This window comes from Acinonyx jubatus, chromosome E3 (genome assembly GCF_027475565.1).
Source record: "Acinonyx jubatus isolate Ajub_Pintada_27869175 chromosome E3, VMU_Ajub_asm_v1.0, whole genome shotgun sequence".
NCBI classification, from domain to species: domain Eukaryota; kingdom Metazoa; phylum Chordata; class Mammalia; order Carnivora; family Felidae; genus Acinonyx; species Acinonyx jubatus.
This window is the reverse complement of record NC_069398.1, coordinates 39,440,637-39,465,398: the sequence shown is the minus strand read 5'-3', so window position 1 is coordinate 39,465,398 and position 24,762 is coordinate 39,440,637. Positions and strand designations below refer to the sequence as shown.

Below are 24,762 nucleotides of genomic sequence, written 5' to 3'. Positions count from 1 at the left end.
CCTCCAGGCAGCTCCGACCAGAGAGGGTAGGACGCCAGCTTCAGCAGGAATGTTCTCAGGTGTGAGCTCTGTGCTGGCGCTGTGGGAACACTAGGATGTGATTTCCTTGCCATCACGGGGACCTTTGAGGTGGTTTCTCTTTTTTGTCGATGAAGAGGTGGAAAATAAGTACTTTGCCCGTAGCTAGAAATCGGCCGACCCCAGGCTCAAAGCCTGTCTGTCGGAGTCTGGAAAGCACCGTTGTGCCTCCTGCTTTTCTCCAAATCCTTGCTCAGCGATCGCTTGAGCTCCCTCAGCTCGAGGCAGAAGGCCCGGCAGAGGTGGCGTCCTTCCTCTCCTGCCTGTCAGCACCGTTCACAGTAGTCCCGTCTGCGGGCAGGCGGCCCTTCACGGCCCCTCTGTGGGGACAGGCGGGCGGGCGGTCACGGGGCCTCTGCCAGCCTGCGACCAGGGTGAGGTGGCCGTCAGCTGCCTGTGTACTTCTCCTTGGCGACTAAATGCTTTTTGTTTGTCTTGTGGGCCTAAGTGGTGCCTAAAATAGTCCTTTACGAAACTGCTTGAAATAGTTTAATTGTTGGTCCAAGGTGATTTGCAGAAATTCTACTTTTAAGAAACGTTACCATAACTGTTACTCGCCAACCACCCCCCCCCACCCCCCCCCGCCCCGGTCCGCATTACATCTTTGGTTACGTCCATCCCTGTCAAGGAAAGTCTGTGCCCTCACATACGGTAGCCACTGGCTACACATGGTTGTTTGGATTTCAATTAAACGTGATATAAAACTTCATTCCTCGGGTGCAGTAGCCGCATTTCAAGTGTTCAACAGCCAAATGTGGTCCACAGCCATCGTGGAACACTTCCTCCACAGACGTGATCGTGGTGATGAATGTGTGCGTTTTACTTTATTTTTAGTGTTTATTTTTGAAAGAGAGAAACAGAAACAGTGTGAGTGGGTGCGGGGCAGAGAGAGAGGGAGACACAGAATCCGAAGCAGGCTCCAGGCTCCGAGCTGTCAGCCCAGAGGCCGACATGGGGCTCGAACCCACAGACCGTGAGATCATGACCCTAGTGGAAGGCAGACGCTCAACTGGCTGAGCCGCCTAGGCGCCCCTGTTGTACTTTATTTTTAATCTTAGGAACGTTGATAACATGAGCTCTAAAAATCTAGTACCTTCTGTACCGTATCAAAATCTGTATTTGGTGCATACTGTTTCTGCATGAAGCTGAGAATCTGGGAGACATGCGGAAGGCACGTTTAGGCATCTCCCCACATCCCGAACTCCAGGGGCCACTGCTTTCTGTGCTCCACTCGCTCAGACCACCGCCGCCCCTGCACCTGAGGAGTGTGGCCCGCGGCCGACAGGCAGGCCTGTGGTTCTGAGTTAGACACGGACTCAGCGTCCCACAGCCCATCTGGGGTCCCTCAGCCGTCACTTCCCACACTGCCCCACGGTGTGTGACCTGGGGTGAAAAACCACTCGGTGTGATTGCGTTGAGGATTAAGTGTGACCTCTGCCTGCACTCCGGAAAGGACACGGCGTCACAAACGTCTATTCTCACTGGGGAGGGGGCACCCTTCCTCTGACCAGCCTTCGCCACCACAGGCCTTTCTGGAGGCGCTGCAGAGCCAGGCGGAGGCCAGCAGCAAGATCATCGGCCAGTTCGGAGTGGGTTTCTACTCGGCTTTCATGGTGGCTGACAGAGTGGAGGTGTATTCCCGCTCCGCGGACCCGGGCAGCCCTGGTTACCAGTGGCTCTCAGATGGGTGAGTAAGTGAGAGCAGGCTTCACGTCACACACGGGGCCGCCCCAGGTGCGTGCACTGAGGCGCACTTAGGCACACAGCTAAAGTGTTACCACTTCCCTTGGGAAGTTAGGGTCTCTCACCAAAATGCCAGTGGACCTTCGTGGGCTTTTTTATGAAGCCCGAACTTCAGGCTTTGGGAGCTGGTTCCTCCTTCCCTTGCAGATGGCCCGTGGATGTGGGTGTCCCCTGTGGTGTGTGGTTTCAGAGGGCGGCCTGTCACCAGCTTGGCCTCGGGACCAGCCGGCCTTGCTGGACTTGGTCATGCAGGAGCCCGTTCCTGCGTGCTTCCCACCTCGGACTCCCGGGTTTGGCTCCCGGGCCTGCCCGCCCCCTCCTGTGCCACTCAGGCCCCAGGAGCTGCCTCTTAGATGCTTGCTTGTTCGCCGGCCCGCATGGGGGCCATTAGCTGGAGGGTCCAGGAGAACCTCGAGACTGTTGGAGGAGAACGGCATCTTGGCCAAACGGAAGCGTGTACTTGATTTTTTTTTTTAAATGTTTATTGATTTTTGAGCCACAGAAAGAGAATACAAGCTAGGGAAGGGCAGAGAGAGGGAGACCCAGAATCTGAAGCAGGCTCCAGGCTCTGAGCTGTCAGCACAGAGCCTGACGTGGGGCTCGAACTCACGAACCGTGAGATTGTGACCTGAGCCCAAGTTGGAGGCTTAACCGACTGAGCCACCCAGGTGCCCCTGGAAGCGTGTACTTCAGTAGCCCCAGATCTTTGTTTCCGGATCCTGCTCTCCCGATGGGAGCGCAGCCCATCCCCCTCAGTCACAGCTGAGGCTCCTGTGTGCCTCCCGCCAAGGAGATGTTCAGAGGAAGCGGGCCAGGATAGGGACAGGGTGCCTTTTGGGGGCACATCCCCTTCTTTTGTACTTGGGAAACAGTTTCTCCGCCTGGCCTCTGCCAGAGGTTCAGAAACCGGGAGTTCACACGCGTCTCCGTGCATCTGCCCTTTCCACCCAGTGTCGCATGGCAGCAGCGGGGTCACTTCGGGTGACCCTAAACACCACGAGGGGGCGCCTATGATCGGGAGAGCCCCACGCCCCAGCCCCACATCCCACACCCCACCCCGGCAGCCTCTCTCCCTGGAGGAGACACGATGGGCTCAGAAACGGTGGCACCCAAGCTTGTCTTTCTGGGCATCGACGGTCCCAGGTGGAGGACTCGTCAGCTTTGCTTTGTGCGATTGGCTTTCCCTTTCCCACCTCTTAGCTCCGGGGTGTTTGAAATCGCTGAAGCCTCGGGAGTGAGAACTGGGACCAAAATCATCATCCACCTCAAGTCAGACAGCACAGAGTTTGCCAGCGAGGCCCGTGTTCGAGGTGAGTGGGAGTCTGGGCCACTGTGATGCGTGCGCGGCAGGCTTAGGGCGCTTCCGGGGTTGGCGGCCCAGGCCCGCCTGGGACAGAGCCCCTGTGGCTCCGTGCGGGACCAGAAGCCAGGCCCACTGGCGCGGTCAGGTTTTGTTCCGTCTTCCACCCTCGGTGTCATGCTCTGCCTGTGTGGAAGATGCGTCCCTCACCCCTCACCGAAACCCAGAGCGGGGGCTTCTGTGCGGTGGTCTTGTCGTCGTGTGTGACTGACGGCTCATCAGAGGTGCCGAGCGCTTCCCGTGAACTCTGTTCATGCCGCCAAGAAGGTGTGGGCGTCTCACGGTGGCCTGGGCCTCAAGACATCTATCTGCTTCCTTGCACTTGTGCTCACTTTGTGCAGGCAGGACAGTGTCCCTGCTGTGACCTGGCTTTCCACCTGTGAGACGGCCACACTGAGTCCTCCGGCGTGCTGTCACCCCTGCATCCACTTCCACAGCTTTTGCGTCCAGAAACTCCCTGTGTTCATTGTTGTTTCACGTGTGTGTCTCTTCCAGATGTAGTGACAAAATACAGTAACTTTGTCAGCTTCCCCTTGTACCTGAACGGAAGGCGCATTAATACCTTGCAGGTGAGACCCTGGGCTGCATGAAGGGCTCAGGGGAGGCTGTGGGGACAGGTTGCTACATTTCAGGGCCAGAGGGACCGAGGTGGGACTGGGTGGCCCTGTGCCAGCAGTGGGGTCCCTTGCGGAAGGCGAGATCCCCACCCTTCTGTGCCCCGTCCTCGTGCCCTGGGTATAGCTCACACTGTGCAGTTCATTGGTCCTTGGTGCGCTCACCATCGCCACAGTCCCGTTTTAGAACATTCTCGCCCCAAAAAGGAACCTGCCTGCATTAGCAGTGACTCCCCATCTCCCCTCCCATAGCCCCCAACAACCACTCGTGTGCCTGTTCTGGAAACTTCACATCAGTGTGGAATCAAACACTGTGGCCTTATGTGTCTGGCTTCTCATCATGATGGTTGCAGGTTCATCCGTGTGAGCCTGTGTTGGTGCTCCCTTCCTTTTTACGGCCAGGTTCTGGTTCCATGACCAGGCCACATTTCTTTGTCCATTTACTCAATCTGTTCGTGACGTCCTGCAGGCCCGTGCACGTCCTCTGGGCTGGCCCTTCCTGACACCCTGTAGCAGGGAGGGGACACTCGTTCTAGAACCTTTTGTGTGTCTTTGTGGGACAGCCCCCCCTCCCCACACTGTCTGTCCCACGGGGCTGGTCCTTGGCTCGTCCTGGGTCCACAGGTTCCAGCGGCCCAGCTCTGTGTGGTCGTTGGGAGGCTGTATCTTAGACGCCGCATCCCTGTGACTGTCCACTTCCAGGCGGTCTGGATGATGGACCCCAAGGACGTGGGCGAGTGGCAGCACGAGGAGTTCTACCGCTATGTCGCTCAGGCCCATGACAGGCCCCGCTACACCCTGCACTACAGGACGGACGCGCCTCTCAACATCCGCAGCATCTTCTACGTGCCGGAAATGGTGAGGCCGGCAAGTTCGGGGCAGCGCTGCGAGTGCTTGTCTGCTGCTCCCTGGGGTGGGGGCACCGCCCAAGGTGACCGCATTTCTCGGCAGCGCTGGCACTTTCCCTGAAGGGGACAGATCACAGGCATCACAAAAACTAACTTGGCAGCATCAGAGTAAAAGCAGAGCCCCCGCCTCCGGATGGATGAGCGCAGGGGGAGGGGTGTTGCACATGCTGTCTTGGTGGAACAGAACCGTTGGGCGAGGGGCCCGGAGGAGGCCCGCAGGGCAGGGGCGCCATGGCGCTCTGATGACTTGGTGGGCACTCTGTGCTTGCGCTTGGCCCTTAAACCCCCTGGCTCGCAGTAGCCTGGTGAAGGCTCTGATGAATCCTGTAAACAGGGAGACCTGCTCGGGGGTTGGCAGAAGTTCCTGGTGTTTTTGATGGCAGCCCCCATAGGTCCCAGGGCTACCCACTTGGGAAAGCACTGTGAGACTCGGTGCTGAGTTCCGCAGACCAGCAGCCCCAGCGTGTCCTGGGGTTTTGGGGAGTGTAGATCTCAGCCCCGCCAGCACCTCCTGAATGGAGCCTCCGTATTAGCAGGATCCCAGCGTGGTGTGCGTGCAGGATGCAGGCCCCAAAATGCTGCTTTAGAGCAGAGGTCGGCAGATGGTTGTGACTAGTTTGGGCTTCACAGGCCCTGCGTGGCCTGGAGCGCTGCCCCCAGGAACCGCTCGCGAGCCCGGCTGTGTTCCGGGAAACTTGATAGCCCCTACAGTTTGGATTTCGTGTATTTTTCACATATCATGAGATAGTCTCGTTCTGCTTTCATTCTCAACCATTTAAAAACGGAAAAGCTGCTCTGGGGCTGCACAAACCAGGTGTTGAGCTGGGTTTGGTCTGTGGCTATTGTTTGCTGGCCCTGACCCCTAGCACGTTGGCTCTGTTCACAGGGACATGCTGGTTGTTGCTTTTTATGTCCTTCAGGGGGAACGGGTGGGGGGCAGCGGCTGCCCACGGAAGTCCTGTGCGCTGCTCCCCCTGCCGAGGGCCCGTCGGGGTCCTCCCTAGGCTCTTCCTCTGAGTCACCACGTGTCCCCCCGCAGCTCCTGGCACAGGCCTCCTTAAGAAGGGGTGGCTCTGAGTTGTCCTTCGTGCTCCCACATGACATCATAGGTTCTGCCTCCTCGTGGGTCCCTAACACTGCTGTTTCCTTGTCCCCAGAAACCATCCATGCTTGACGTGAGCCGGGAGATGGGCTCCAGCATTGCGCTGTACAGTCGCAAGGTCCTCATCCAGACCAAGGCCACTGACATCCTGCCCAAGTGGCTGCGCTTCGTTCGAGGTACAGCGCTGATGCACGTGTCTGTCTTGTGAGTCGAGGCGCCGCAGCCCCGGGACTGAGTGGCTCCCCGTGCGTGGCCTGGGGTGCCGACCTCGGCAGAGAGCGCTCGTCTGCCCTGAGCACCGGGTCGCGGTGGGCAGCCACGGCGGCAGGCTGGGGTAGCTGGGCAGACCCAGGGCGGTCCCTGGGAAGCTGCTTAGCTCCACCCAGGAAGCTTCTTCCCCTCTGCAACCACCACGTCTTGGTTGAGGTGGGGCAGAGTGACAGAACACGTTTAATTTGAATTCTTGTAAGTTTCAGGTGTTTTTTATTGTGTTTTGTTTTGTTTTTTAATGTTTATTTTTTGGAGAGTGTGTGGGGGAGGGGGGGAGACAGACAAACAGACAGACATAGAATCCAAAGCAGGCTTCAGGCTCTAAGCTGTCAGCACAGAGTCATCTGGGGCTCAAAGTCACAGACTGTGAGATCGTGACCTGAGCCACCCAGGCGCCCCCTCCCCTTTTTCTTTAAAGTTTATTTTGAGAGACAGCATGAGCAGGGGAGGGGCAGAGAGAAAGAGAATCCCGAGAAGGCTCCATGCCCAGTGGACCCCGATGTGAGGCTTGATCTCACGACCTTGAGATCATGACTAGAGCTGAAAACGAGTCAAACACTTAACTCAGTGAGCCATCCAGGCATCCCATGAGTTTCAGGTTTAATGTTCATTTTTGAGAGAGAGAGAGAGAGACAGAGTGAGAATGGGCAAGGGGCAGAGAGAAAGGGAGACAGAATCTGAAGCTGGTTCCAGGCTCTGGGCTGTCAGCACAGAGCCCGATGTGGGGCTCGAACTCATGAACTGTGAGGTCAAGACCTGAGCTGAAGTCGGACGCTTAACTCACTGAGCCACCCAGCCTCCCCGAGGGAGATTATAGTTTTAAAAAGAATTCAGCACCTAAACCTTCGTATCACCTTAGCATGCGACGTGCAGAATGTCCACAGTATACTTAGGGCTGTGAACACAAAATCCAGAAGTGGTCTTTAGAGTGTCAAACCGATCCTGAAATCTCAGCAACTGTTCCCCCAGCAGAGGCCCCCTGGCCTCAGCAGCTTTCTTCTGGTCACGTTGGCACGACTTGGGCTGTGTGCACGAGCTCTGGGGCATCAGCAGGACTCGGGCCGGCATCTGGTGCCCCAGTGAGTCTCCCCACGCTGTCCTTCGCCAGTTCGCTGTCACACACGCATGGTTGGACTTGGAGTCAGGTTGGGAGGGGGAAGGGAAGGCCTGGCAGGGAGGCGGAGGGGTGTGCAGTGAGGGCCGGGCAGAGCGCGGGCCCGGGGACGGTCCTGATGGGCCTGTGTCTCCCTCAGGCGTGGTGGACAGTGAGGACGTCCCCCTGAACCTCAGTCGGGAGCTCCTCCAAGAGAGCGCGCTCATCAGGTAAGCCGCCGAGGAAGAGGCAGGGCGGGCGCCTGCGGGAGACGCAGCCCCCTCAGTGTGCTCACCTTGACCCCCGAGGGGCCCCGGCGACTTCCAAGGGGCGGGGAGCAGAGAGCGGCCCTGCTGCGGGACTTGGCCTGGGGGGCCGTGTGTTGGGGGGAGACGTGCCCTCCCTTGGTGGCTGTGACAGGGGAGACCCCAGGCACGCTGCATCTGAGCTGGAGGAGGCAGAGAACAACCACAGAGCCAGGAGAGATCTGACGTGTTGGTGTGCAGGTGACCGTCTTGTGGAGGGGTCGCTGTGGAATCCCTCTGCACTGAGGTGGCTCCATTTCTCTGCTCCCTGTCCCGATTGTAGCAGCGGCTCCTGTTCCCAAGTGCAGATTCTCCCCCGGGACTGTACGGAGCCTTTCCTGTGTGGCCCATGTAGTCTTTTGCGGGGGCACCACTAGGGCCCCAGGTCACGGTTGCAGAAACCGTGAGAGAGGTCATGCCGGCCAGCGGGTACACCTGCATCGGGTGCAGGAAGAGCAGTGACCGCAGCCTGGCAAGCGGGCCCTCGCTTGTGAGTAGTCCGTTCCTGGCGAGGTTCTCGTAGCACTTGGCTGAGGGGGCGTCTGCCAGTCTCTCCGTGTGCAGTTACTTTCCCCCTTTGTCACTGGCGGGGGCGGTGTCGGCCCGCATGTTCAGTGTAGACTGTGTTCGTGTGCGGGAGCCGATTTCCCATTTTACTCATCGGGTTGTGATCTGTTACTTTCATTATGGATCTTGATGCCAAGACCGCCCCGGGTCGGGCCAGCGGAGGGAGCCCGCGCCTGTGCCTGTCACCCGCCCCCACCTTACTTTCTGCCTCCTCGCTTTGGGCACGAGATGGTCCAGGCTCACCTTGTGTTCTGCCTGCGTCTTGTCCTGACCCCCCTGGAATTGCTTATTCCTTTGAGGAGCCCTGGTTCCTCTGAACAGAGAATGGTACTGAGAAGTCAGGGTCTGCGCCCTGGGGACACCACTGCTGTTGGGGTGTCCCTCCTCCCAGGCCCTCTTAGCAGTCAGAGCCAAGGAACGTGTGAAGTCTGCGTGTGTTGATGGGCGTCTGTACTTCTGTATCAGTACGTGTTCGTATGTCTGCTGAGCCTCCCAAATACCAGCTGGCACCACTGGGACGTCCTGGTCTTGTCCCTGCCCATGTCTGCTCCCGACCCTGCCAGAGAATGGGTCGGCCATGGCCAGTGCCCCCCCTCATGTTGGTGCGTCCTGTCCCAGCTTCTGTGGCTGCCCCAGCCCAGGTGCGGGTGCTGTCCCGTCCTGCCCCGTGGTTGGAGGTCTGAGTTGTTCAGGATGGGAGCAGAGAGGAAAGCTTAGATGAATTAGGAAACCGTTGATCTCCCGCCCTGGATTATTACAGAAATACACTGTAATTTCACTGGTTTTTAAAGAAAGGCAAAATAATAAGGAAATAATTACGCTCTTCTGTTATTGAGAGAGTGAGAGCACGCACAAGTGAGTGAGGGACAGAGAATGCCACAAGCAGCAGTCCCAGGCGGGACAGAGAGACAGAAGCAGGACTCACCCTAAGGCGGGGTACGGGCTCACCCGATATGGGACTCCCACCTCACAGACCGTGAGATCATGACCTGAGCTGAAGCCAGATGCTTAATGACTTAGCCCGGGTGCCCAAAAATAAGAATACCCTTAATTTCACTCATGAAGTTGCTCGTAATTTCACGCCACTGTGAAATGCCGCAGTAAACACCCTGTTCCCCAAGAAATCCAAGTTTTATAAAACTGGTGTGTGCGTGTGCGTGCTGTGTATACCGCCTTGCTCCTAAGCGCAGAGTTCCAGTGCACAGAAAGCTACCGGTAGGTCTTTGCACACACGTACACACTGTTTGCTGTGATTTATCCACGTTGGGATTTTTCTGGTGTTTCTTTCCATTTCAGCGTCATTTCAGCGGACCATTTTTTTGATGTCATGACGGACGATTAGAGGAGGTGACGTTTAATGGCCCTCCTGCTTTTTATGTTCAGCCTGTTCTTTAGCGTTCAGCCCGGGGGCTGTTCACAGTTGCCTTCTGTCCTGTGCGCCACGGTGTGATGCCTGGTCCATAAAGCTCGCCGCCTCCGGTTTCCTGAAGTGTAATCTGCGATTGGATCCCAGGCTGTGGTCCTCCACAAGGGTGGAGGGGTGGGGATCGGTTCGCATTCCTGCTACTAGGGGTGTCTCCCCAGCTGGGCTTTGTCAGGGGTCCCCTTTTTGCTTCACGTTTTTTTAGTTTCACCAAAATAGTGTATTGTTTCTGCTTCTTTGGTCATTAGTGGGGATGAACGTTTTTCATATGCTTCTGCCTTTTGTCTTTCATGAAAGTAACGCGTAGACGCGTTTCTGTTCTGTAGGAAACTCCGGGACCTTCTACAGCAGAGGCTGATAAAATTCTTCGTTGACCAGAGTAAAAAAGACCCTGAAAAATATGCCAAGTTTTTTGAAGATTATGGCTTATTCATGAGGGAGGGCATCGTGACCACTGCTGAACAAGAGGTCAAGGTAGGGTCTTTGTTTCTGGGCCTTTCTCTGAGCTGCCGTGGGCTGTGGAGGAATCTGGTGGAGGCCAGAAATCCAAACTTCCTGGGACGTGACCGTGGCATAGCCGGGCACTTTGCGGGGGTCAGTAAAGGCAGCGTTTGACCTCCAGGCCTCTGTTGGACGCAGCAGGCCTGGCGCCACATCCTGGAGCCTCCCTACCACGTCCCACGGCACCGAGCTCTTCCCCGCCTGATGCTAGAAGGAGGTGGGTGTGCGCTGTCTCCTCCCACCAGCATTCAGGGTGCTCAGGAGATCACTAAAGGCAGGGGACGGGGCAAGGTGCCTGGTTCCTGGGGTGGGAAAGGCATGTTCTCTGGGTGACTAGTGGAAATCCTTTTCTTTTTTTAATGTTTGTTTATTTTGAGAGAGAGCACATACATGTGTATGTGCAAGCAGGGGAGGGGCAGAGAGAGAGAGAGAGAGAGTGTGTGAGAGTGTGACCGAATCCCAAGCAGGCTCCGTACTGTTGCTGTCAGTGCAGAGCCCAACCCGGGGCTCCCACCCATGAACTTCGAGACCATGACCTGAGCTGAAGTCAAGGATTAGACGCTTAACAGACTGAGCCACCCATGTGCCCCTGGCGGAAATCCTTCAATGTGGTGCCTCTGGGGCCAGAGTTCAAATACTTAAAAATGATACGATCATTAGGCACCTGGGTGGCCCAACTGGTTAATTGTCCGACTTCGGCTCAGGTCATGATCTCAGCATTCATGAGTTTGAGCCCTGCATTAGGCTCTGCACTGCACCCTGGTCGTGCAGGCACGTGTGGTCTCTTTTTCTCTGACTCAGAAATGAGTAAATATACATATTTTTAAAATTTAAATCCAGGCCTGTTAACATAGCGTAGTAATGAGTTCAGGAGTAGTTTACTGATTCATCACTTACATACAACACCCAGTGCCCATCCCAACAAGTGCCGTCTTCAGTGCCCATCACCCATTTAGCCCCTCTCCCACCCACTTCCCTCCAGCAACCCCAGTTCATTTTCTGTATATAAGAGTCTTTTATGGTTTGCCTCCCTGTTTTTATCTTATTTTTCCTTGCCTTCTCCCATGTTCATCTGTTTTGTTTCTTAAATTCCACATATGAGTGAAATCATATGATCTTTTTTTTTTTATGAGGCAGAGACAGAGCATGAGTGGGAGAGGGGCAGAGAGAGATGGAGACACAGAATCCAAAGCAGGCTCCAGGCTCTGAGCTGTCAGCACAGAGCCTGATGTGGGGCTCGAACCGATGAACCGTGAGATCATGACCTGAGCCAGAGTCTGACTCCCAAGCAACTGAGCCATCCAGGCGCCCCGAGAAATCATATGATCTTTATCTTTCTCTGATTGATTTCACTTAGTATAATACTCTGTAGTTCCATTCAGTTTGTTGCAAATGGAAATATTTCATTCTTTTTGATCGCTGAATGATATTCCATTATATATATATATACTACATCTTCTGTGTCCATTTGCCATTCGATGGACATCTGGGCTCTTTCCATACTTGGGCTATTGTTGATAGTGCTGCTACAAACATTGGGGTGCGTGTGCCCCTTTGAACCAGCATTTTTGTATCCTTTGGATAAATACCTAGTAGTGCAACTGCTTGGTCATAGGGTAGTTCTGTTTTTAAGTTTTTGAGGAACTCCGTACTGTTTTCCAGAGTGGCTGCCCCAGTTTGCACTCCCACCAGCAATGCAAAAGAGATCCTCTTTCTCCGCATCCTGGCCAACATGTTTTGTTGCCTGAGTTGTTAATGTTAGCCATTTTGACAGGTGTGAGGTGGTATCTCCTTGTGGTTTTGATTGATATTTCCCTGATGATGGGTGGCGTTGAGTATTTTTTTCATGTGTCGGGTGGCCATCTCAGATGTCGTCTTTGGAGCAACTGTTCATGTCTTCTGTCCATTTCTTCACTGGATTATTTGTTTTGGGGCGGTTGAGTTTGATAAGTTCTTTATAGATTTTGAATAATAGCTTTTTATCCGCATGTCATTTGCAGATGTCTTCTCCCATTCCGGAGGTTGCCTTTTAGTTTTGCTGATTGTTTCTTTTGCTTTAGGAATATTTTTATCTTCATGAGGTCCCAATAGTTCATTTTTGCTTTTGTTTCTCTTGCCTCCGGAGACCGGTCTAGTAAGAACTTGGTGTGGCCGGGGGCAAAGAGGTTGCTGCCTGTTGTCTCCTCTAGGATTTTGTTGGTTTACTGTCTTACATTTGGGACTTTTGTCCAAAAATAAGTAAATATTAAAAAATACAGTCATTCCATAAACATTTTTTGGCCAATTTTAAATTGCCACATAATTCATATACTGTAAAATTCACACTTTCAAAGTGAACAATTCAGTGCCTCTTCATACATTCGCAAGTTGTGCACCCACGGCCGTCTAGCTTCAGAAAATTCTCGTCTCCCCAAAAAGACACCTGTGCCCCATTAAGCAGTCACTCCGAGGGTCGAGATTTCATCTTTAGCAGTGAGGAAGGAGGAGGTGACCGAGCATCTGGGGTCCCCCAGGAGGTTCTTCAGGTCGTGGGAGGTGGACCTAGGGCCCTGGCGTGCTGAGGCCACCACAGCCTCTTCTCAGCCCTCCTTGTTGGTGGCAGACTCCAGCAGCTCTAGGCACAGGCTGTCTGCTCTTCCACCGTGTTCTTCTGCATGCCCCCCCCCCCCCCCCCGCCCCACATGTCTGTGCCAGATGATCAGGGAGAAGTCACTGGTAGAGACGAGGCAGAGGTGAGGTCTCAAGTCACATGCTGGCTGGTGGCATTGTGGACCCAGGCCCCAGCTTGGGGCCGCTGCTCCACCATCGGCAGGCAGCTCACACATCAAGGATATGACACCAGCGGGCACACTGACCTTCAGCTGCCCGGATGGAGGAGGACTGGCTCCCCCTTAAATACGTGCTCACTGTCATTTGTGCCCCACGGGCCGGCACTAGTCCTTGCCGTGAGGAAGGCTAGGAATGCAGCATCCACATCTCATCCACGTGCCCAGGAGGCGGGGATGGACAGAGGATGCTGGGTCTGGGAAGGTCTCTGCCACGGACAGTGGCAGTATACCAGTGGTCTAGGACAGGTGTACCAGAAAGCCCTTCTCCACGGGGCCCCGGACCAGCTAGGGTGAAGGTTCTCTCCGGGGTCCCCCGAACATTTGATGTGGGACCCGACGGATACCATCGGAGTCCCCTCAGCCCCCCAGGGGCCGAGTGCCGTCCTTGGGCCCGGCAGCCAGGGGTGAGGCCGGCCAGAGCTCTTCCTCCCGGTAGCCATAGGCTTCCAAAGCCTGTGGAAGGCAGCTGGGAGGCTTTCAGAACGAGGACCTAGAACGAGAGTGACCTGGCCTTTGTCTGCAGGAGGATATTGCAAAGCTGCTACGGTACGAGTCCTCGGCACTGCCTGCTGGGCAGCTGACCAGTCTCTCGGACTATGCCGGCCGCATGCGGGCTGGCACCCGCACCATCTACTACCTGTGCGCCCCCAGCCGGCACCTGGCCGAGCATTCACCCTACTATGAGGCCATGAAGCAGAAAAACATGGAGGTGAGTGGGCCACGGCTTGGGGTCCAGACGGGATAAACAGGGTCTGAGCCCCAGACAGTGGCCGAACATGCTCGGGAGAGCCAAGCCGCGTGAGGCAGCTGATGTCCAGGGGTCCTGAGGCCCAGCCAGGCTGCCGTTAGTCTGTGTGTCTCTGGGAGTCTCTGACGCGGGGCTCCTCCATAGTCACCGCTCCTACTGCTACTCCTACTGCTAGGGCCCCCTCGGGACCATCTGGTGAACCACTGTATCCATGAGGCTGAGGAAGCCCCCGGACCCCAGTATGGCCTTTCCAGACATAGGACCCGGCCCTGGCCTCACGCTCCGCTCTGTCCTGTTGCGGGCAGACTTCTCCAGGCCCGACGCCAATGCTCTTGGGCTCTCGCAGGTTCTCTTCTGCTACGAGCAGTTCGATGAACTGACTTTGCTACACCTTCGTGAGTTTGACAAGAAGAAGCTGATCTCTGTGGAGACCGACATCGTTGTTGATCACTATAAGGAGGAGAAGTTGGAGGACGGGTCCCCGGGTAGGCTCGCTCCCCTTCTCTCTGGGCCCAGGTGTGGGTGGTGGCCTGGGGGTGCAGAGGAGGCTAAGACGGCCTCTTCCATCTTGTAGTGCTGGGTTCATATGGAGTTTTTTCTCTTCTCATGTGTATCTGGGGTCCCCAGCCTGCACAGAGGAAGCTGTTGGGGACCATCTTCATGATGAATGGGAAACATTTTTGTTTAGATCCTGGGGGTCTGAGTGCTCCCTCCAGCTTGGCTTCCAACAGAATCAGAAGTGGTCTTTTTTTTTTTTTTTTTTTAATGTTTATTTTATTTATTTTGAGAGAGTGAGCAGGGGACGGGTAGAGAGAGAATCCCAAGCAGGCTCTGTGCTGTTAGCATAGAGCCCGATGTGGGGCTTGATCCCACAAACTGCAGGATCGTGATCTGAGCCAAAATCGAGAGTCCAGATGCTTAACCGACTGAGCCACCCAGGCGCCCCTAGAGATTCTTTTTAAAGCTCTCACAAAATTATATGGGCCTCAGGCAACCAAAAATGTCTGTCTGTCTGTCTATTTATTTAATTTAATTTAATTTAATTTAATTTAATTTAATTTAATTTATGCTCCATACCCAGCATAGGGCTTGAACTCCTGATCCTGAGATCAAGAGTTGAATGCTCCACGGACTCAGGCAGCCAGGTGCCCCCAAAGTGTCCTTTTTGGGATCCGATTTAATCTGCTTACTTTTAGATGAAGTCCTTTCGGGAAGCCTCTGTCTCTGCGGCAGTGGCCGACAGGGGCCGACAGGGGCAGAGGGAGCCTTCTTGAAACCCGGTATTGAGGCATCAGCATTTTAGGCCCCCTGGGATGCCCTGGGGTGGGCGGCTCTGAGCCCGCTCCCGTCTACCCTCCTGTAGCCAGTGACCGCCTGTCCGAGAAGGAGACGGAGGACCTGATGGCCTGGATGAGAAATGCGCTGGGGTCACGTGTCACCAACGTGAAGGTGAGGCCTTCTGGAGACAGGCTGCCACCCGGCCGCCATGGGCCTCCGGGACCGCACGGCTGCTGGCCCTGTGGGTGTCTTCCCCGCGGTCGTGATCTGAGGGGGAGACCGGCGCGTTGCTGCTGCGCCTGTGTGTGCACGCGCGCCAGTGCCCAGGGGCGTACGTGTGCCACTCTGTAGAGCAGGTGGAAGCAGAGAACGGGCAGGGGGAGGTCCCCAGCTGGCTGTCCCCGAGGCGCTGTGGTGGCCGAGGACACGGGGAGCTGACTGCCCAACTCAGGTTCTTAGGGGTCTGGGTGGGTCTCAGTGAGCCGGTGTTCTGAATCGTAATTCACAGGAGCTGTACTTCCGTTCCGTGGAGGAGTTTTAATTATAAAGGAAAGGGAATATACGGAATCAAACCATTAGAGTAACATAAAGAGGGGGAGAACGTAGAGAAGAACAGAGAAGGGTTCGTACATCAAATCGGTGCTCACGACATCCAGCCTCGTGGCTGGGGGAGTCCCGTGGCGAACAGCCTGGTCGGGGTCCCGACTGAGGGTCCTGGGCCGAGCATCCTTCTCAGGTGAAGCTTCCAGCTGTTGCCGCCAAGGCGGTGTGCGCCCTACGCGTGTGTGATCCCCGGTGAGTCATGGAGTCTACCTAAGCGTAGTCTTTGTTTCTCTTACCGTCTCACGGTCTTGGGAGCTCGGCATCTGCCTATTTCTCTTCACTCCCTGATCCATTCCAGGGGGCCAGCCTGGTCTGGCTCGAGAGGGTGAGGCAAGTTAGTCCCTCTTGGCGTCAGGAACAGAAAGGCCAATTCTGATGCTGAGGCCAGATACGGAGCACAAGCCAACTCAGGCCCCTGGGGCTGTGTATGTGCGGCTCTGGGCAGAAATGCCCAAGTCACATAAGGTCTGTCCAGAGCAGCTGGCAACCGAGCAGTCCAGCTCGGACCTACAAGAGAAGGCCATGGTAGCCAGAGGACAGGTGTTCAGCGTGAAGTCACTGGCACAGGGACATCTCCAGGCGTGGTGCTAAAGGTGTGCAGGGTGGGAACAGCCAAGAGCAGAGGAGGCACCTCTGTAAGAGGTGGCATCTGGGGACCTGTGTGGCTTCCGGGCAGTGAGCATTGAGAGCCAAGGTGCACAGCCGGGATTTCTCTTTGTGACATGTGCTGTGTCATGCACAGCATGACCTCCGAGGTCACAGGGTGACCTCCAAGCTAAGTAGAACGAGTGCATTTGACCCACGAAGGAGACGAGGTGGAACACCTCCCCACATCACAGCTCGCAGTCCGGGAGCTGGATTTGAATCCCGGCACAGGTTCTCCATTGCCGTGCCATGGGTCCAGCAGGCCCAGAAGTCTGGCCTGAGTCTGCAGGCCCGGAGCCTCTGGGTGGCAAGGGAGAGGCCCACAGGGAGCAGGATCTCGAACGTTTGGTGGCAGGTGTAGTGGATGAAATCCAGGCCCGTGGGAGCCGTGGGAAGGGGGCTCAGGCCATTGGGACAGGCAGGACAGAGGGAGGATGGGCAGGATTAAGGGAGGACGTACTGGAGAGGCTGGGGCCTTGGGCAGGGGAGCAGCCGGCTTGCGGGGTCCTTGACCGCTGTGGGACCCGGCCATGGCCCCCGTGCAGCAGAGGTTAGTTAACCCAGGCCAGATGGACCTGGGACAGCAACGGACACGTGGATGTGTTCCAGGAACTTCGTGTGGTGGCAGCTCAGACTCCCTTCTCGTGAGTGCAAGGGAGGGGTGTCCCTGGAGACCTGCATTGTGTGTGTCACCCGGGGAAGCTTCATGAATGGCCCAGACCCTGCAGCCCAGGGGCCCCCGCCTCCAGCTCTTCCCTCACCTCTGGTCCCTGGCCTGGCTCATAGGTGACTCTCCGACTGGACACCCACCCTGCCATGATCACCGTGCTGGAGATGGGGGCCGCCCGGCACTTCCTGCGCATGCAGCAGCTGGCCAAGACCCAGGAGGAGCGTGCTCAGGTCCTGCAGCCCACGCTGGAGATCAACCCCAGGTAGGGCCGCCGGGCCCCGGGCCCGCGTTTCCGACCTGCCACGTCGTGTGTGTGAGTGGGTTTGTGCGCTACCTTCGTTTATGACACCTCAGGAGGGCACAAGGCTTACATGGTTTGATGACTATTAAACTATCCCCCACAAGGTCCTAAAAAACCACCTTGTTGGCCTTCATTCAGATGCCCCCGTTTCCCACTAGAGTCTGTCCCTGTCCTCAGAGGTCACCAGAGCCCTCGCTGCAGGAGTAGTCATTTCCTCACCTCGCCGTGGCTCTACTGTCTATTCACGCATCCGTGAAGAAGCTCTGTGTTGTCAGTTTTGAACTTTGACGTGTGTGGAATCCTTGAGTGTGTTTTTAAAGTCCTGCTTCCTCGACTCGGCACGAGACAGTCCACGTGGAGGGTGGCTCGGGTTTGTGTTTGTAGCTGAGAAATAGGAGTCTGCCTTAGCTTGTCCCCATCTGGCTCACGGCCCGGCTACCCTCACGTGGACGAGGACGTGCGCGCTGCTTGCATAGCACGGGAGTCCCCAGGGCCCTGCATTGACCATCCTTTGGCTTGGCTTTCTCGTGACATGCCCTCTAAGACTGTCCCTTTTTTGTTTTCTCTTGAGAGAGTGTCAGCAGGGGAGAGGGGCAGAGAGAGACCATCTCTGTGCTGAGCCTGGAGCCCGACGCAGGGCTCACTCCCATGACCCTGGGGATGGTGACCTGAGCCAAAATCCAGTGTTGGGATGCTCAACTGAGCCACCCAGGCGCCCCTACAGTAATAACTATTAAATGAAATTCTATCAACAGGTTACCAAATATGTTACAAAATAGCAAAAAGCAAGCATCCCTCGTCTTGTCCCCAACCACAGTTACTACAGCCCATCTGGCGTATTTTCTTCTGGACTCTGGCCTTGTACTTTTGTGTCTTTTTTGCATTATGACTCACTTTATCATATCCTTTTTAATGCTTGTTTTATATGTATGTTATGTACGTATGTTTTATAAGCATACGTTTTGTCTAGACTGCTGGGGAGAGGGCAGAGGTTCCTATTGTACTTTGTGAGCCAAGTGACTACACCTGGAATCGGGTGAGCGCGCTGACGCGGCTCGCGGCCGGTCAGGCGGCAACGGGAGCCGCAGCAGTGTGTGCGTGTGGCCTCTGTCCCAGGGGCACACAAGGCTTCAGCTGTGGGCGCCTGTCGGAGAGGCTGACCCCAGCCTCTACCTAATGCTGGCACACAAGTAGTTCTGTGGGAGAGCTGTATGGAGGGCTCGTTCTTACTGCCAGGCGATTTTTAAATTTTAGTTGCTTTGAAAATTGTTCATCTGTGCACCGGGTTCAGAATTCTAAAGAACCAAAGGAACCCATAGTGAAATTTCCCTAGTACCCAGCACGGCCCCCCTTAGGTCATGTTTTCCCAGAGTTGGCCTGCACCTGTCGTGCATGCATATTGGCTGTTGGCTTTCTTATAAGGGTTTCCTACCGTACCGGTGCCGTGAGCAAAGCGGATTGCTAAGTCTCAGAGCGACGTCCAGGTGAATTTTTAGACTGTGACTGCCCCGTACTGCGTAGCAGTTAGACAAACTTTCCCCAGTGCCTTCAGTTTGAACAAACTTAAAAAAATTTAACGTTTTAGGGGCGCCTGGGTGGCTCAGTCGGTTAAACATCAACTTCTCACTGCTTGTGGGTTCGAGCCCTGCATCAGGCTCTGTGCTGACAGCTCAGAGCCTGCTTTGCATTCTGTCTCCTTTTGTCTCTGCCCCTCCCCACTTCTCTCTGTGTCTCTCAAAAATAAAAATAAAATTTAAATGTGAATGTTTTAATTCATTTTTGAGAGGGTGAGACACAGAGCCTGACACAGAGCTCAAACTCATTGTGTGAGATCATGACCTGAGTTGAAGTCAGTCACTTAGGTGCCCCATACCAAAGGTCTCAACTCTGGCCATTTGAAAAATTACCATTTTGAGGGAGGTATCTTAGGAAAAAGATCAGATAGAAAAAAAATGCCATGAACTTACACTATGTAGAAAACAATAGAATTCCTAGGGAGTTGTAGTGATCATTTTCTTCTTTTTGACTTGTGTGTTTTGCATTTTGCTTCAGAAATCTTTCTCTTTTTCCCTGTCAATGTTTGTATTTATTGGTACACGAAATCCAGTTGTGTTCTGGGTGGCTGGCCAGTGACCCTACCTATTGCCCTCAAGTACTGGCTGCCCTCACGTCCCCACGTGTGCATCACGTTGCAGTGTGCTTTCACATCGGGGCCACGTCTCCTGGCTGTTCTCCTGTGCTTAGGAGTTTCTAAGACTGCTTTTATACCTAAACTAATAAAATATTTTTCATATTTTAAATTCCTGTTGGTAATGTTTCTGTCCTCGGAAATCCGTCATTTTGTGCCTTTTTTCTTAGACTGGACCGTCCACCATGCATCTTTTTGACTGTTTCGGTAACCCCAACCTCCCAGAAAAGTCCTCAGAATGTAGAGGCTCTTGTGCTGGTTGTGCAGCACCCAGCCCTGACCTGACTTCTGGTCTTTTCTGTGCTGCAGACACACACTGATCAAGAAACTCAGTCAGCTGAGAGACAGTGAGCCTGACCTGGCCCAGCTGCTGGTTGACCAGGTGAGTCTTCCGGAGCCAGAATTCTGGAGCCTCCGTGGCGGGGGGACAGTGCTCTCCCTCCCTTGTCTGCGGGGCCTTGCCGTCTCACTAATGCGGTTACCCTGCCTGCCTTGCAGATCTACGAGAACGCCATGATCGCTGCAGGCCTTGTGGATGACCCCCGATCCATGGTGGGCCGCCTGAACCACTTACTTGTCAAGGCCCTGGAACGCCACTGAGGGGCAGGGATGCCCCGCTCTTGCCTGCAGTGAAAGGCCTCAAGCAGAGGTGACAGATGGAGGAGGCAGCCAGGGATGAAGGACTAGATGCCACCAATGAGAACATCCCCTTTGAGCTTTATTTACTTAAATTAAAGGTATTTCTTAATCTAAGTATTAAGTTTTTTGTCCGGACAGAGGAGGTGGGTAGGGGGCTCTGTTTCCACAACCCCCTGCTCACAGTGGAACTGGAAATAGCGACAAAAAGCCCACTTCTGTCCTTGCACAGATTCCAGGTGCCGTGGGGAGAGGGTGCTCAGGGGAAACCTCAGGCCCAACGCTTGACCACAGCGACAGACAAACTGGGGCCAGGGCCCCACTCACATCAGGCTCTCTTGAGTGTCACCTCCACTGGGTAATGGTCACTGATGGCCTGGGCCTGTGGGAAAACACATGGTGAGCACAGGGGTGCCTGTCATGGCATACTCTGTGCACACTGTGTCCTGACCGGACCCCTGCCCTCTGTCACCTACGCCCCCGTCCCAGCCCCATCAGAGCTGCAGACACGTACCAGCTGGTTGCTCAGGCCAAATGCAGCTTGGAAGTTAAAGGGGGCAGCTGAGTCCGGGACGATGGCGTGCTGGAGCAGGGTGCCCGCCACCACAATCCTGCGGCACCACACACAAGAGGGTCCCCATCAACCTCGAGGCTGGCTGCCCACACACACCCTTCGCGCCTCTCTCTGGTCAAGGTCATGACCCAGTGCTGCCGGGCAGCCCCCCGGGGCGGCCTTGGCTCCACAAGCTGAGCCGAGGGACCGGGAGCACCTCCCCTCGCACTAGGGCCCCGGACGGGGCCTGACCCAGGTCTTGGGAACCTGGACCGAGCAGTCCAGGCAGCTGGCGAAGGCGGCCTCGTCCCCGCCTACCTGTCATAAGCGCAGCGCGTAGAGGTGGCTGTGGTGTCTGCGGTGTCCGGGATCAGCCACTGGAAGGCAGGGCTCGTGCGCAGGCGGATGGATGACCACTGGGAGGGGACCACGTAGCTGCAGCCAGCGTTGAAGTCGCCCATGAGCATGACGTCCTACACGGAGACACCGGTCGGTCAGATACCTGGGTGCACGAGCGGTGCCTCCAGGGCCCGGGCTGCGGACTCACCTCCAGGTCCCACTTCTGCCGCACATCCAGGTAGACGTCGTAGAGAGAGTCCATCTCAGCCACCGCGTCCAGGGGGGCCGCGTGCAGGGGAACGATGGCAAACTCTTTGACCTCTGCGGAGACGGCGTTGTGCTAAAGCTCAGGGCCGTCACCACGGGGTGGAAGTAACTAAGACTGAAGTGCTGGGGGGTCATGTGACACGAGCCTGCCGGGGCCCCGGAAGAGCTACGCACCAGTGAGTGGGGAGAAGAACCTGACGATGGCGGGCTCGCGGCTGAAGGTGTCGTTCCCACACGGCTCGCAGCCGTCGTCATACTGGTAGCTGTCCAGCACGGACACCTGGTCGGGTCTGGGGGAGGCCAGGGCATGAGCCCGAGACTGGGGGTGCCGCCACATGCCTGCACCGTCCTGCCTCTGCACACGTTGGGGGAGCCCCAGGGGTGCGGCCCATGGACCTCTAGACCAACCTCGGGCTTCCGTTAGCACCGTCTGGGGGTGGCCCGCGTCTCGGCGCCGGGGCTTTACCTGAACACGTAGAGGTAGCGTTCCTTGTAGCTGTTGCGTCCCAGCGGCTCGCTGACCACGTAATGGAAGGCGTTTGGGTCATCCCTGGATTGAGAAGACAAATGTCCCAGGGAGCCCTTCTGCCGCCCATAGCAGGGCTCCTGTCCGCAACAGGAAACGGTGCCGTGCCCTGGAGGGGGGTGTCACCATCCTGTGCCTCCCCAGGACCCCGCCACCATCACCCACTGATTGAGTCTGTCCAGCAGCCTTCCCACGGCTGTCAGGTGGCTGTCTCTGACCTCCTGGATGACAGCAATATCGTAGCGGCTCAGGATCTGCAGACAGGGCCACAATGGTGCTCAGCAGGGCAGGCTGGGCAGATGTGGGGGTGGCTGGGCCCTGCTTCCTCCAGGTCCCCGTAGGGCTACAGCTGCTACTCCCTGGGGCACTTCTGTGGCATGGTTTGGTCTGACACTCTTGCCTGGGACTCTGCCGCCAGACGGAGCCCTCCTGTCACCAGAGGCTCTCAACACTCCCCATCTGTGGCCACCCTCCAGACTGCCTGCCGGCCCAGTGTTCCCAGGGCCTGTTAACCCACATCCACCCCCAGGACTCCTCAGAGACAAGCTGGCCTGGACCCACCTGCACAATGTAGTTGGAGAGAGTGGCATTGGACATCTTGGTCTCCCCGAAAGTGCGGATGTTGAAGGCTGCTATTTTCAGGGTCCGGGCCACATGCAGTAGGCCAGCCAGGGCGAGCAGCGCCCCCATCAGCCTGGCACCCCTCATCCTGGAGCAGGACGCTTGTTTACTCAAGAATCCGGGGACAGCAGAGACAGACGGTAGCCCGTCCTCCCCCGGGATCTAGCTGCGTGGGGCTGGTGGGGCCCAAGGGCGAGTAAATCCCGTCTTTGTGGGCTGTGCTGAGCAGGCTGGGAGGAGTCTCAGAACCTTCTCATCAGTGTCCAGAGGCAAGACACCTAAGTGTCAGAACCTGAGGTCTCTACCCGCCAGAAGACAAGCGCCTGTCTTGTCAGAAGAGGTGCCAGCCTGAGGTGGCCCCTGGCCCTCTATTGGTGGGACACTGGCTCACTGCCCTCCCTGCTCAGGGCACCCACCTAGACAGGACTGGCCAGTCACCCAGAGGGACCCTGAGGGCAACCTCCAGGCTTGGCACCCACCTTCCACGGGCCACATGTCACCCGTCCCTCAGGGCAGTACTCACCTGAAGGTCAACATCTATAAGGACGATGGGAATCCTGACAATCGGGGATCCTCTGGTCAGTATCAACTTTGTCCTTTTGCTGCTTTAGGAAAAAAAAAATAATTTACAAAGGGAAGTGGATCCAAAAACAGCTGAGAGGCCCATGCAGAGTCGTAGCTCCGAACCCCAACACAGGGAATGCGTGTCCCTCCGGGGGTTTTAAAGGTTTAGGCAGCCGTGACCTTTCCCAGGGCATCACCTGGAGGACACAGAACAATGGTGCTGCCTGTAACGGATGGCTGCCGTGTGTTTACTTCAATAGGCACAGGTTCTCGCTGCTGTAACAGGAGCACCTGATAATATTTGCATTTGGTCTTAAAAAGTCTAATGAAAGGGCCAAAGGAGCCCTCGTCCTTCACACATGCCGCTCTCCCAGGTATGGGGAGGGAGCAGGTGTGCGCTGGAGGGCAGCCCAGCTGCGTTTCAGCATGAACACGACCTTGGAGCCACAGGTCAAAGCCAGCCATCCCCTCTGTGGCCCCGCGTCCCGCAGCACCCCGAACACCGCCCCCTCATTGGTCAGCGGCGCGGCTGCAGGCAGACGGGCTACAGGTTGGGCTCTCCGAGGAGCACGCGAGGCCAGAAGGCCATGGGCACCAGGAAGGGGTGATGACACAAGGCCACCTCAGTCGCCAGCAAGGCAACAGGGCCCTTATGGTGAAGAGGTATGTGTTCCAGGGATAGGTGCCCCTGGGTGACAGGGACACTGTCAAGCAGCTGAGGCTCCAGGCCTCATTCCAGTCCCTTTTTGGGAATCCTTAACTCTCCACTTACTCATGTTCTGTGACTCCTGAAACAAGTCACCAAAAAGCTGGTGGCTTAAACTGACAGACGTTTATTTTCTAATAGTCGTAGAGGCCAGAGATGGAAACCCAAGATGTGGCAGGGGCTGCGCTCCACCGGGGACGCGAGGGGAAGGTCCCCTGCATCCCAGCCCTGAGGGCTCCAGGCCTGCCGTGGCCGTGTGGCCTTATCACCCAGTCTCCGCCTCCGCCCCCACGCGGTTCTCTCTCCTGAGTCCATTTTCTCAGCCCCTCATTCAGGATGGGAGGAATTCAGGGTCCTCCCGGGGAATCAGGATCTTCTCCCCATCTCAAGAGCCTTAACTGGATCACAGCTGCAGAGTCATTTTTGGCCACCGGAGTTCACATTCACAGGTCCCAGGGATTGGGACATGGCGATCTTCTGGGAGCCATTGTTTGCCCCATCTACGGGGGCTCCACCCACTGTGGGGGGTGTGGGCTGTTGTCTCCAAGGACAGCCCTGGGAGTGGGAGGGCCAGGTCCCCTCCTGGGACTGAAGGTTCTCTCGGTAAAGACGGATGGCGGGGGGGGGGGGGGGGGGGGGGGGGGCGGTGCTGGAGGGCAGGGAACAGAGGCGGCCTCCGGGCAGCTGGCAGGGAAGTGCAGATCCGGCACCAGCTCGTCACAGAACAGGAGGTCTCAGAGGGGACGAAAAACCGGTCAGAAGGTAAACCGACAAGACCAGGAGCCCGAAGTAATGAAAACATGCTGACAGATGGCAGTGCTTGTCGGCACCGTGCCAGTCAGCCCGTGTGTCTCTCGTGCGGTGGAAATCAGGTGGCCTGGTCCTCAAGCGGCCAGGAGGCCCATCACAGCCTTTGCAAAGGTCTGAGTGCTGCTTCTTTTCTCAGTCTCTGAGGTTTTAAGCATCAAAATCCAGACGGCAAGCAGCAGGGGAGACCGTGTGTATTCAGGGCAGGTTGCCGGCCCCCTGCGCCCATGCGCTTCAGCCTTCCTAGACATACCCCGCCTGACCTTTTGAGGGAAGCCTGGGAGCAAAGGCGGAGGGAGGCCACCAGCCCCGCTTTTGCCCAAACGTGGGACGCCGACCACAGGCGGCACAAGAGGTGTGGCTCACACTGCAGGAGCCTGGTCTCTCCGTCTCTCAGCACGCGGGACACAGGCACCTGTCCTACCTCCCGGGAAAACGCTGTCCCTTGTGCCCCGCAGAGCTCCCAGCCGCGGTCAGTCCCCCGCCCCAGTCTGATTGTGGCTCCTACAAAGAGCAGC

General features: G+C 56.3%; 2 protein-coding genes across 4 annotated transcripts in view; one reads left to right on the top strand and one right to left on the bottom strand.

Annotated features, from left to right (window-relative positions):
- The window catches only part of TRAP1 (TNF receptor associated protein 1), a 45,889-nt gene extending 25,911 nt beyond the window's left edge, over positions 1-19,978 (top strand). For both annotated transcript variants that reach the window (XM_027043374.2, XM_053213350.1), the window contains 13 exons: positions 1,605-1,765; positions 3,022-3,131; positions 3,677-3,750; positions 4,498-4,653; positions 5,861-5,981; positions 7,329-7,398; positions 9,790-9,937; positions 13,316-13,501; positions 13,887-14,025; positions 14,904-14,989; positions 16,853-16,998; positions 19,535-19,607; positions 19,724-19,978. In XM_027043374.2, the coding sequence (XP_026899175.2) occupies positions 1,605-1,765; positions 3,022-3,131; positions 3,677-3,750; positions 4,498-4,653; positions 5,861-5,981; positions 7,329-7,398; positions 9,790-9,937; positions 13,316-13,501; positions 13,887-14,025; positions 14,904-14,989; positions 16,853-16,998; positions 19,535-19,607; positions 19,724-19,825 (1,572 nt within the window). In that variant the 3' untranslated portion in view covers positions 19,826-19,978. The remainder of the gene's footprint in view (positions 1-1,604; positions 1,766-3,021; positions 3,132-3,676; positions 3,751-4,497; positions 4,654-5,860; positions 5,982-7,328; positions 7,399-9,789; positions 9,938-13,315; positions 13,502-13,886; positions 14,026-14,903; positions 14,990-16,852; positions 16,999-19,534; positions 19,608-19,723) is intronic.
- On the bottom strand, positions 19,923-22,748 carry DNASE1 (deoxyribonuclease 1). 2 transcript variants are annotated; one of them, XM_015076533.3, is made up of 9 exons: positions 22,691-22,748; positions 22,108-22,255; positions 21,712-21,800; positions 21,487-21,570; positions 21,195-21,310; positions 20,962-21,074; positions 20,733-20,887; positions 20,376-20,472; positions 19,923-20,243 (listed from the first exon to the last, which is right to left on the bottom strand). In XM_015076533.3, the coding sequence occupies exons 1-9, from the start codon at positions 22,702-22,704 to the stop codon at positions 20,190-20,192; spliced, it is 870 nt and encodes a 289-aa protein (XP_014932019.1). In that variant the 5' UTR covers positions 22,705-22,748; the 3' UTR covers positions 19,923-20,189. The 2 variants fall into 2 exon arrangements, with proteins under 2 accessions (XP_014932019.1, XP_053069353.1); XM_053213378.1 differs by lacking the exon at positions 21,712-21,800.
- Positions 22,749-24,762: the final 2,014 nt, after the last annotated feature.

Coding starts and splice junctions, on each gene's coding strand:
- DNASE1 (XM_015076533.3), bottom strand. Junction 21,571..21,711: donor CTGCTGGACAGACTCAATCA/GTGGGTGATGGT, acceptor TTCTCAATCCAG/GGATGACCCAAACGCCTTCC. Junction 20,244..20,375: donor TTGGCCTGAGCAACCAGCTG/GTACGTGTCTGC, acceptor GTTTTCCCACAG/GCCCAGGCCATCAGTGACCA.